The sequence below is a fragment of the Chiloscyllium punctatum genome, chromosome 8, assembly GCF_047496795.1.
Source record: "Chiloscyllium punctatum isolate Juve2018m chromosome 8, sChiPun1.3, whole genome shotgun sequence".
In the NCBI taxonomy this organism is placed as follows: domain Eukaryota; kingdom Metazoa; phylum Chordata; class Chondrichthyes; order Orectolobiformes; family Hemiscylliidae; genus Chiloscyllium; species Chiloscyllium punctatum.
This window is the reverse complement of record NC_092746.1, coordinates 55,112,526-55,124,982: the sequence shown is the minus strand read 5'-3', so window position 1 is coordinate 55,124,982 and position 12,457 is coordinate 55,112,526. Positions and strand designations below refer to the sequence as shown.

Below are 12,457 nucleotides of genomic sequence, written 5' to 3'. Positions count from 1 at the left end.
GTCATAATCTCTGGATTACTGTCCAAGTCACGTGCCAATTGGCTCAGGACAAGAAAGTTAGGGAAGTAAACATGTGGCTAAGGGACTGGTTCCATTAGGAAACTGGGAAAGAGGGGTTCCATTTCATGGGACATTGGCATCAGTTTTGGAACTGGAGGGATCTGTACTGATGGGACGGTCTCCACCTGAACCGATCTGGAACCAGTGTTCGAGCAAAAAAGGACAAATAGGGTGGTCACTAGGACTTTAAACTTGTGAGTCAAGGGAAGGGAAAGGGAAGGCAACAGGGAGTATGGTGATAAATGAAAAGGTAAGCAGCAGGCTAGCATGTATGCAGGAAGGTTTAAGTTCAAGCAGACTATGAAAGAAGCAAAAATGAAGAATAACACTGGAGATATTAGAGACGTTGTGAAGCATAAAGGCACTTTACCAGTATGCTCATAGCATTTGTAACAAGGTTAATGAATTAACAGCACAAATCATCATGAACAAATATGATTTGGTAGCCATCATGGAAACATGGTTGCAGAATGGTCAGGACTGCAAATTAAATATTCAGGGCTACCAGACTATTTGGAAGGACAGACAGAAATGCAAGGGAGGTGGTGTAGTTCTGAAATTCAAGGACGTCATCAGGGTGGTGCTGAGAGATGATATAGGTTCTATGGACCATGAGGTCAAGTCCATTTGGGTGGAAATTAGGAATTCCAAGAAGAAAAAGTCACTGATAGGAATAGTCTATAGGTCAAAAAAAAATTACATTGGGGTGGGCAATAAATAAGGAAATAACTAATGCCTGCAAAAGTGGTACGGCTGTTCTCGGGGGGGATTTTAATCTGCATGTGGATTGGTTGAACCAGCTCAGTCAGGGTAGCCTTGAGGAGGAGTTCTTGAGTGTATCCATGATGGTTTTCTTGAACAGTCTGTAATGGAACTGACAAGGGAGCAAGCTATCCTCAATCTAGTCCTATGTAATGAGACAGGAATAATTAATGACCTCATAGTCAGGGATCCTCCTGGAATGAGCGATCACAGTACGGTTGAATTTAAAATACAGCTGGATAGTGTGAAGATAAAATCCAACACCAAGGTCCTGTGCTTGATGATGATAGAATGAGGGAGCACCTGGCTAAAGTAGACGGGAAACAGCGACTTTATGGTGTGACAGTTGATGAGCAGTGGAAGACCTTCAAATAAATTTTTCAAAGTGCTCTGCAAAAGTATATTCCAGTGGGAAGGAAGGACTGGAAGAGGAGGGGTAATCTGCCATGGGTGTCTAAGGAAATAAGGCAGGCTATCAAAGTGAAAGAGAAGGCAGACAAAGTGGCCAAAAACAGGAGGAATCTAGAAGATTGGGAAAACTTTAAAGGTCAACAGAAAGCCACAAAAAGAGCTATAAAGAAAAGTAAGATAGAGTATGAGAAAAAACTAGCACAGAATATAAAGGCAGATAGCAAACATTTCTATAAATATATAACATGAAGAAGGGTGGCTAAAGTAAATGTTGGCCCTTTAGAGGGTAAGAAGGGGCAGTTAGTTATGGGATTGATGAAATGGCTGAACAGGTACTTTGCATCGGTCTTCACAGTGGAGGAAACTAATCACATGCCAGTAAGTGACAAATAGACAAAGGTAGGTGAGGACCTGTAAACAATTATTATTATGGAAGAGCTAGTGTTGGATAAACTAATGGAGCTAAGGATAGATAAGTCTCCTGGCCCTGATGGAATGCATCCCAATGTACTAAACGAGATGGTGGGAAAAATCGCAGGTGGACTGGCAGCAATTTTCCAAACTTCGCTGGACTCTGGGGCAGTTCCAGCAGATTAGAAAATAGCAAATGTGAAACCACTGCTTAAAAAGGGAAGTAGACAAAAGCTGGGGAATTACAGACCAGTGAGCTTAACCTCTGTAGTAGGGAAGATGCTAGAGTCTATTATCAAGGAAGAAATAGCAGGGCATTGTCCCATCGTACAGCCGCAGCCTGAGTTCATGAAGGGCAGGTCATGCTTCACAAATCTTTTGGAATTCTATGAAGATATTTCAAGCAAGGTGGACAACGGGGATCCGGTGGATGTGGTATACCTAGATTTCCAAAAAGCCTTTGACAAGGCACCGCAGCTGAGGCTGCTGCATAAGATAAGAATGCACAGTGTGAGGGGTAGAGTATTAACATGGATAGAGGATTGGTTGACTGACAGGAAGCAAAGAGTGGGGATAAATGAGTAGATTAGATTCTCTACAGTGTGGAAACAGGTCCTTCGGCCCAACAAGTCCACAATGCCCCTCCAAAGAGAAACCTACCCAAACCCATTCCCCTACCGTATATTTACCCCTGACGAACACACCTGACATAGTGGGCAATTTATCATGGCCAATTCACCTGACCTGCACATCTTTGGATTGTGGGAGGAAACCGGAGCACCGAAGAAAACCCACACAGACACGGGGAGATTGTGCAAACTCGACACAGGCATGAATCAAACCCAGGATCCTGGTGCTGTGAGGCAGCAGTGCTAACCACTGAACCACCATGCTGCCCTATTCACCTGGCTGACTTCATTATAATCAATATACTGATAACCAATCTATGGTTATCAGTCAGGATCCCAGAATGGCACACTTGTGTATACTGGAAGTTACCTCTCCAAATATACAGGGTCCTGTTCTGATTTTACAGACAGAAAAAAACATGTACATGTGCTGTGGCTGTTTCAACTGAACAAAATTAATGACTGTGATTCATCATCCAACAGTGCATTCTCCATGGCAATTTCTTTGCCAATCAATCAGTATTCTCTTCACATCCAGTCCATTTTTTGGTTTCCCCCTTAAATTGGTATTCTTGTGAATTGCTTTGATGTGTGGAATAAGAAAAGCTTTGCCTAAGTGTTTTCATTCACCAATATAGATTATTTTTGAACTGCAGAAAAGAGTTGGAAGGGTACCATGTAAGTGTATAGTTGAGGGAAGAGAGGCATTTACAGTGTGTATGTGGCTGTATGAGGCCAAACAAATCACTTTTATTTGATATTTAACCTAAGAAAATACTTCCAGTTAATTCCAATCTGAACTCACTTTCATAAGTTAATAGGAAACCTTTGTCCTAATTCTTCATAAACAAGTTTTGAATAAAGCTGCATTAGATCAGGATCTCTAGTGATTCCATTTTGGAAACAGATTATGGGGATAAATTAACAAAAAAAAATCATATTTATAAATTTGAAGATGAAAAATGTAATACTATGTTCATTTGCCATTTGAGTGATTTTTCCTGAGGAAAAGCCAAAACAAGACGAATACAAATGCAGAAGATAATATTACTTTGTGAGTGCATCACCTAATAAACAATGAGAATGAGAAAGGAACTTGTGAAAACAAAAAAGCTGCCCCAAAAATTAAAGATTTACACTTGAGATTGTCGCACAAACAACTATCAAAAAGTATATATATTTTAAACCTTGCCACAATACATATATGTTAATTGTATATTAACTGTTTAATTATATGTAGATGATGGACTTTTAACTTATAATTCATGTCTATAAATATACTCAGACCAAACTGTAATTGTTGGGGATTTGTATGTTTGCAATTTGTAGTTCTGTAAACAATTATGAAAGTGTGTGAAGATTGACTCCAGCTCTGTCAGTCACCAACTGATTTTCTGGTGAGAAACAGCATAAAATTAGACCATGGGTGGAATCTTGCTCCCTCCCAAGATATACTTGGTGTTTAAGCCACATTCAATTGAATGGAAGAGTGACGAATGATTAAGTCTGGTATGGGGAGGCTGGTTGGCCTGACTGCTAACTGCATTCCATAAGTAGACATTAATTTCCTCATTCCGCTGTTATGGATGTAAACCTTGTGCCTGGTGGGGTTTGTCATGCAGGGAGAATAATCAGCAAATATTTGTTTGCGGGTTTCCACAGGCCTCTCTTGTTCAAATGTCTAAACAAAGAAGTTGTATCTGGAAGTAGGATGAGAGGACATGGATGTCAACCTTGTCTGTTAAACCCTTTCCCATAAATCACTCTGCAATCCCTTTCATGCCAAAATTCAACTAGGTTTCCTGCATTCCTCCTTCATCCAAGGCTTTAGGTAATTGTGTACTACCAGCAGCCATACCTCTCCAGAGGCATTTCCGAGCGTAAAAGAACTGCCAGCCTCTAACTGATCACCAGTTCTTCCTGAATGGGAGAGCTGACAACCCCAGGTTCCTCCATCCTCATGGAAGGTCTGACACAGTCTGCTAAATATCTGAGTGACCAAAGTATTGTGGGCCTACTTGAAAGACTGTGACATCACGCCTTACTGGTTCCACAGTTGGCAGCCGAGACCTCTGTCATACCTACAAATTTCCGCTCCCATCTGAAGCACTTGATTCCAAGATTCCACCTCAGAAATGAAATATTAGGAGTGAATTTAGATTCACTATGCTAAGATCATGGACCACATCACTAACTTTGTTACAATCTGTGTCGGTATCAATAACTTCTCCTTTTACTGTTAAGGTAGATGAAGTGTAAGATCCAGGGTCTTACTAAGAGTATGAAGCCACAAAATTCCAAGATTTGGAAATGCCGGTGTTGGACAGGAGTGCATAAAGTTAAAAATCACACAGCACCAGGTTATAGTCCAACAGGTTTATTCGGAAGCACTAGCTTTTGGAGTACTGCTTCTTCATCAGGACAACCAGCTGATGACGGAGCAGCATTCTGAAAGCTAGTGCTTGCAAATAAACCTGTTGGATCAAAACCTGGTGTTGTGTGATTTTTAGTGGGATTTCAAGGTTTGAATAAACAATAATAAACTCTACAAGTTAAAACAGTCACAGAATCTATAATGCATGAAAATATGTTCCTAACACCCAGAATTAATACATGGTAAATATAGATAATGGACTACGCTCGGACACTCGACAAGACACATCAATAGTAAATGTCATCAAGACAGGCCCTATAGATCTCTCAGTAATTCTACTCAGATGTAATGACATGTTGGTTTAAATGACTCAGTTACGTGGAAAGTCTATAACAGCTGTGTAATCTTCCCTGAAGTATAAATAATGATCTAAACTGTGTGATTTACATATAAATTTAATAGTATTTATTGGGTTTTTGGACTCTAGGTTACTGAGAAACATAGGTGTTCCTGAAGTTGATAATAAATGTGTATTTCTGCAACCATGGTGTCTTCTTTTAGCAGTAGTATGGAAAAAGGCTGCTGGATCCAAAGAAGCAAGTGCAGGCTGGTCCTCTCTCTCTCTCTCTCTCTGACTTCTATTGTGTAAGAACCTGTGTTTGATTTTGTGCCAAGAGGTGTTTATGGGGATCATTGCCAGTATCTGGAACAGCATCATTAAGTTGAGATGAGCTGTTCAGTTTTCGGACAGGTTACGTATCTGGTATTCTGTTTTCTGTTTGTGTTTCATTCACTAATCTTGTTAATAAATTCTGTTTTGTTTTAAACCACGTGCTTTGACCAGCTGATTCTCTCCTGGAATATCCATGTTACACCTGCTTAAAACAACCAGCAAAATTAGGGTCTGGGCTACCCTTTCAAAAAATTTTGAGAGGTCTGGCCTGGTCCACAATAGTTTCTTTTGTTACTGAACTTCTGTTCTATTGTTTAAGCAAAATCAACAACATTGCCTGCTTATGTTTCAGCGAGAGACCAGTTTGTCAAAGTCAAGATGAATTAAAATATGATATATCAAATCAGGAATCAGTCTGGGATTTAACATTAACTGGGATTATAATTAGATGATTATTATTGAAGTATTTAACATAATTAAAGAAATTAAAAATGTGAGAGACTTCCTCCTGTACTTGAGAAACCTAAAGCAAGCTTGCATAAGTTTAGAGTGAGGCTATTTTGGGGTGATAGGTAGTACCTATTCACACAAATAATAGTGAGAATTTGAAGATGTCTCCCTCAGAAAAAATTGTTGAGGCTAAGCTTTATTGTTTTTTTGTTCAAACATGTGCATGAAGTAACGAACAACCAAGGCAGGTAAAGAACATTAAGCTACTGATCAACAATGGTCTAAATGTATGGTAGAACAGGCTCACAGGGCTAAATGGCCTGCTCCTGTCCTCATTTTCCTCTCACACTCAATAACGCTGATTATTCTAGCTATGTAGCTACAGTTACATGTAGCATTGTTCATGCCAGAATAGCTTACCGTTTCCAAAATGTACCAGAATTACTGCCAACATTCTGTTTGAATATCAGAGTCTTATTAAGTAGATCTCTCCAATTGATCTTCCCTGTGATACAATTCGATTCTGAATAACTGCCTGTGAAGAACAACAGAATAGGCATTTTTTTAGAAAAGGAAAAAATAGTCACATACAAAAAGGTTTCAATTTCAGCTAAATAATGAACTATATCCTCTTAAACATGTTAACTTGCTATGGCAACAACTCAGAGTCTAGATGTTTGCAAATGGTACTTTGTGAATGGGATTTGTGGCCTATTTTATACCTCATGGTGTGCATCAGGTTGGATATCATGTCAAATACTTCACTCCACCAATCATCGAGTTTCTCAGGATTGGAAATTTGAAGACTGACAAATAAAGCCTTTGTACTAGTTTCTTTATAAACAACATATTCAGATACTCCCATTTGTTATCTAGTAATATGAAACCATTATGAACTAGTCCAAATAAGGTAACAGATTAACTGTCTAATTTATGCCAAGGTTCTGATACTGATATTTCCTATAGGGCCTTCACACGAGTAGGTATTTTCCTCTGTATTTTGCAATTTTCTGTCCTTTTACATAGTTAGGCTCCTAATTTTAAGAACTCACGTTCTGTGCTCAAAATAGCTTGAGCCTGCTGGGTAGGTAAATGACAATTAAAATCTTTGACCGTTTTATCATGTTCAGATTTCAGGATTCTGCCACCTACCAAACATATTCATGTTAAAGTTGCCATTATGCCTTATACTCTAAAAGGAAAGCAAGTTTTCATACGTTTTATGTAAAATCAATCCTAGTTTTTTTCAGGGATCAAAGCATAATACATTTCAGAACCAAAGGACTAAAAAGAGAGAAGCTGTTATTTTAAATGCTCAAGGTCCAATTGGAAAGACAAAAGTTAAACAAAATAAAAATTTCTCAACATGGATAATGATAGCAAAAACAAAAGAAATCCAGTTGCCATGAAGAGTTCTGCTTCAGCTCTCCAATTGAAGGTAGGCCTTTGGTGATTATTTACAAACCATTGTAAAATGCTGTGACTTTTTTATTACAGGCTGAGTGTAGGATGCAGGTTCTGTGTTTGCCTCCCATATCAGATTAGGGAACAAACATTGTGTAAGAGCAAAATACTAGAAATCTGAAATGAGACCAATAATGGTGTGAAAATAATTTCAATAGGTCAGAGAGGTAACATCTCAGGCTGATGATCTTTTATCAAAACCATGTGGTTGGCATTAATCTAATGCATGCATCAACTATCTATCCAACAGAGCGAACTGCTCTATAAAACTTCCAAAGAGATCATTACCATGGTAAGTAGCTGAGTTACATTAGTTTTAAAGGAGAGAGAAATTTTCCAGTTCTTTATATAATTCAACATTACAAAGTGACTCAAAAGCTATAGCAAAGGAAGGTTTATTTTGCAAAAGTGCGGTAAAAATGCTGTTTCAGCTAGGTTTTTTTGATGCAGAAAATGGTGATATAGAGATTCATACTGTTTTTGAGAACTTGAGTTCTAAAGTGTCTGAAAAAATACACATAAGTTTCCAATTTATGAAAATCTGACCTTTTTGAAGCCAGCAAGTAATTTTGAATATTGAGTTTAAACAACATTAGTAGAAATCATATGATTTCAGTTAAATGATCAGGAATTCTCTTCAGGACCATACTGTTAGTGTGTTTACTGACTTGAGTTCAATGTACCAGCAAGAGATAAAGTGACATCCAAATGTCACTTAATTCAAAGAAAATAGTACCTTAACGGCTGAGGTGCCATTATTAGCAGTCTCTAGGCTGTGGAGGTGTAAGAGTGGAAGTCATTTGACAAGTTGTAGAAAACATGGATATGTTAACCGCGTGTCAAGTATTAAGTGAGATAAGTTAGCAGTGTTTCTAAAGGATCTGAGTGAGACACTAACTAAGCAACACAACATTGAATGATTGCAGAATTTGGTCAAAGGTGAATCAATTAAAGCTGTGGCAGCTGAGCAACAAGCTTTAGCAGAGACTCTTCACTGACGTTTGAATATCTCTGTAGTTAATACTGTGGGAAAGAAGATTTTCTTTTCTGCTATTTGGAAGAAGGTTGTTCAAATGGGTCTTCTATAGTGGAATATAGTTTGTGTCTTTATTTTGCATAGGCAACTTATTTATTCGTTTGTTAAAAGTCTATTGACAGCCTCTTGTGAATATAATCAGTGACTGACCTCCAAGATAAACAAAAAGAAAAAAAACTTATTGTCTAGCAAACCAGGTTTCACTCTGTGATCTGACTTGTACAGATAGGTAAAAACAATGACTGCAGATGCTGGAAACCAGATTCTGGATTAGTGGTGCTGGAGGAGCACAGCAGTTCAGGCAGCATCCGAGGAGCAGTAAAACGACGTTTTGGGCAAAAGCCCTTCATCAAGAATGGCTTGGCTTTAGCCCGAAACGTCGATTTTACTGCTCCTCGGATGCTGACTATCTGCTGTGATCATAACAATAGTTAAAAATATTGAGCAGAGGATCAGGTTTAAAAGAATATCAAATATATTTACACATGTCCCTTTTGTCAAGATCAGAAAACAATTGAAATCAATTTACAAATGCTTCAGCTTTCAAGCCACTAAAGGTGACTTTTGTCCATTCAATGTGGTCCAGGTCAAAAATTCATATCAACCCCTTAATTACATTACCTGTGTAGAAGGGAAGCGAGAATGTTTGGTCGAAAAAATTGGTGTCAAAAATGTGACTTTTACATGAGCATGTATCACAAATTTTTTAAACTTCTAATTCCCCAACACACGATTATAAATTCAGTTTCCCAGATTTCTTGTATCATGTAACTCGCTGTCTCATCTGGATAGGTTTTGCTATGTTCCTGCCTTTTCTTTGCAAATTGCACCATATAATAGTAAGGGGTTTAATATCTAAGCATGACAAGACAGACATAGAAAACTTCCAAGAAAAACTGGTACTGAAAACATTAGTCCATTGATGCTTTTCAGTTGCTGGCATATTCTACATTTCTAGTTTTTAATCTCTTTGCAACATACACTTAATTTCAAGCAGTCATGGAAATGTGTTTTAAAAAGCCTGAGTAATCTTTTGACACACTAATAAGAGTAAGTTTGGCAATCAAAATCAACAGAAATAATGAGGGAGAAAAGGAAAGAAATTAGGAATAAAAATATCACCAAACTAAATCAGATGTACAAGTCCGTGATGGATCAAACTTTCCCAAAAGAAAAGGTGAAGTTCACAACCTACATTGATATTAATGCACAAAATTGTTCGGCAAGATCAGATGAAAAAGACGTATGCCACAAATTACAAATCTCTATAACATTTTCACTGTGTTTGCCTCAGGCAAATGGCTGTGCACCCCAAACCTCCTCAGCATTTTAAAAAACTTCACATTAATTGTCCATTAAACTTGTCATAGACAGTTAAATCTCCTAATTACCATGGTATGTATGTTTTTATCAACCGAGTAGTTAGAAATGCATAGTCGATCATCCTTTTCACAGAACAGGATTAATTTGAACAGTTCAGTCTCCTTCTAGATATTTTTTAAAGTCTCGTTTTTCAATATTTTAAAATTTTAATCTTCTCTTCCTCTTTTTCTTTCTGTAACTGATTTGATTCTAATTTAATCACTCTCAATTCATCCCTTATCTCTATCATTTATCCTACTCTTCCTTCAACCCTAAATCTCATTAATTTTGATCTTGTTGTTCGCTAAAGTCCCAGATGCTCTGTAAACCTCACCATCTGTTATCATCACACACTTCCTGCATCTTACAGGGCAAATTATATACTTTCTAGTTGAAGAGTGCAGGACCCAATTCCAGGAAGATTAGGTTAATATGTAGTTTAGTGATGCAAAAACACAAATAAAATGCTGAGAGGAACATAAATTGTAATAATATATCATATGAATACATTTTAAAATTAATTTTAATACATTTGCAGTATAATTTTCATAATGCATCATTGTTTAACTGTCTGAAAAGTACATCTGTATTATGCTCATACATTATAAACAAACACCTTCTTCTAATTGGGAGAATCAATGAATTCTATAGTATGGCACCTAACATCTTCACATATTAAAGGAAATGCCTCTTTTTTTTTGTTATTTTAACTCAAATGCAAACAGATGTGTGTTTGCAACTTGTTGAATTAATAATAAACTTTCGATAAAAAAAAAGTGCTTACCTTCTAAGTGGAGAGATAACTGACAAGTATAATTTAATGCATAATTTCTATCTAACTTAAAAATAAAGTCAGAACATACTCCACATCTGAAAACTTTTAAAAAAGTAATTTAGGATTATGGAATATGTTTTCTATTTACTCACTATTTCCATCGGATGGTTGGTTTGAGTTTATGATCAGCCAGCAAATTCCTCGAATATGATTTTCAATGCTTGGCCAGAAATCACTATTTTCCAATGCAGATCCTTGCACATCAAATACATCAAAGATCCTGGAATATATTAAGTGCTTAGAAACAGTCAAGAAAATATAAACTAAATATGAAGCTGTCTTTAGTTATAGCTCAATCAAGCTCAATTAAGCTCAATACATAAACACAACTGTTAAGTGCAGTAACACCTCTATAGCCAGAGAGGAATGAAAATCTTGTGACAGAACCCTGCAATTTCCTGCCTTGCTTCCCAGAGCAGCCGAGGATACAATTCATCCAAGCCAGGAGAATTGTCTGTTTTTAAATCCAAAAGACCCTCCAATGCCTCCCCATTTCCTATGTGAAACTGTGCAAGTTCCTCACAGTACATTTTCCTGAATTCTGTACCTACGTTCTCCTTTTGCAGAGTGAAGACCGAAGAGAAGTATTCATTCAACATCATTCCCAATATCCTGCAGCTTCAAACACAGGTTGCCCTCTTGATCCCTAATGGATCCTACTCTTTTTCTGGTTAACCTCTTTCCTTTAATGCATTTTTTAAAAATCACAAATCCTTTCTCGTGCCCCCTTTTTGCTCTTTTAATTTCTTTCTTAAGTTCCGTCCTGCACTTCCCGTATTCCTCAAGGACTGCAGCTGAATTGTTCCCTTTGGTCTTGCTAAAAGCTCTACTCTTCTTCTTTATCTAGTCCTGAATTGTCCAAGACATTCAGGGTTCTCTGAACATATTGCTCTTACACCTTTCTATAAAGGGTATGTATTGGACCTGTACTCTCTAGTTCCTTTTTGAATGCACCCCATTGCATTGCTGTAGTCTAATCTGCAAGGAGCTGTACCCAGTCTACTGTGGCCAGATCCTGCTTTATTTTAATAAAATCTTCCTTTCTCTAATTCAAAGCAGGCTATCTTTTTCCTTGTCCAGGACAAATTTGAACCTTACTATGTTGTGGTCGCTATTGCCAAAATGCTCCCCCACTGCCTAATGGAATACTTGTTCGGCTTCTTTCCCCAGAAACAGATCCAGCACTGTGCTATCCCTTGCTGGGTCTTCTATGTATTAAGATAAAAACTCCCTAGATATATTTCAAGAAATCCATCCCTCTAAACACTTAGCACTATGACTATCCAAATTTATGTTGGGAAAGTTGAAATGCCCTACTATAATCACCCGATTATTACTCTTATACATTTCTGTGAACTGTCCACATATTTGCTCCTCCATTTCCTGCTGACTTTCTGGGGGCCTATAATACAGTCATGGAAAACAACTGACCTCTTAACATTCCTAAGTTCTACCCACAAAACCTCATTTGAGGACACATTGTTTAATTTACTGATGTTTTCTCCATGCAATCCCTCATAAGCCAAATTCTTGTACAATCAGAAGATGGCCAATTGATTTTCTTTCTGATATTACACAAGGTTCATCATCAGGAAGCATATCAGGCATCACAGTGGCTCAGCAGTTAGTACTGCTGCATCATAGAGCCAGGGACCTGGGTTCGATTCTACCCTCGGGTGACTGTGTGGAGTTTGCAAATTCTCCCCATGTCTGTGTGGGTTTCCTTTGTGTGCTCTACTTTCCTTCTACAGTCCAAAGATGTGCAGATTAGGGTGGATTGGCCACGCTAAATTGCCCACAGTATCCAGGGATGTGCAGGCCATGGGATACAGTGATAAGGTAGTGGGGTGGACCTGGGTGGGATGCTGTCCTGAGGATCGGTGTGGACTTGAATGGCCTGTTTCCCTACAACAGGGATTCTATGCTAACAGAGTAGCCCAACAAAGATAGTGTGCACCAGCCTGACTGACTGGACATCCTTACTGTAATG

General features: G+C 38.0%; 1 protein-coding gene across 1 annotated transcript in view; it reads right to left on the bottom strand.

The window, feature by feature from the left end:
• The window catches only part of LOC140480574 (ATP-binding cassette sub-family A member 13-like), a 282,456-nt gene that overhangs the window by 166,837 nt on the left and 103,162 nt on the right, over positions 1-12,457 (bottom strand). Inside the window, exons 15-16 of the mRNA XM_072575601.1 lie at positions 10,560-10,687; positions 6,191-6,305 (exon numbers count right to left, since the gene is read on the bottom strand). Coding sequence (XP_072431702.1) covers positions 6,191-6,305; positions 10,560-10,687 — 243 coding nt within the window. The remainder of the gene's footprint in view (positions 1-6,190; positions 6,306-10,559; positions 10,688-12,457) is intronic.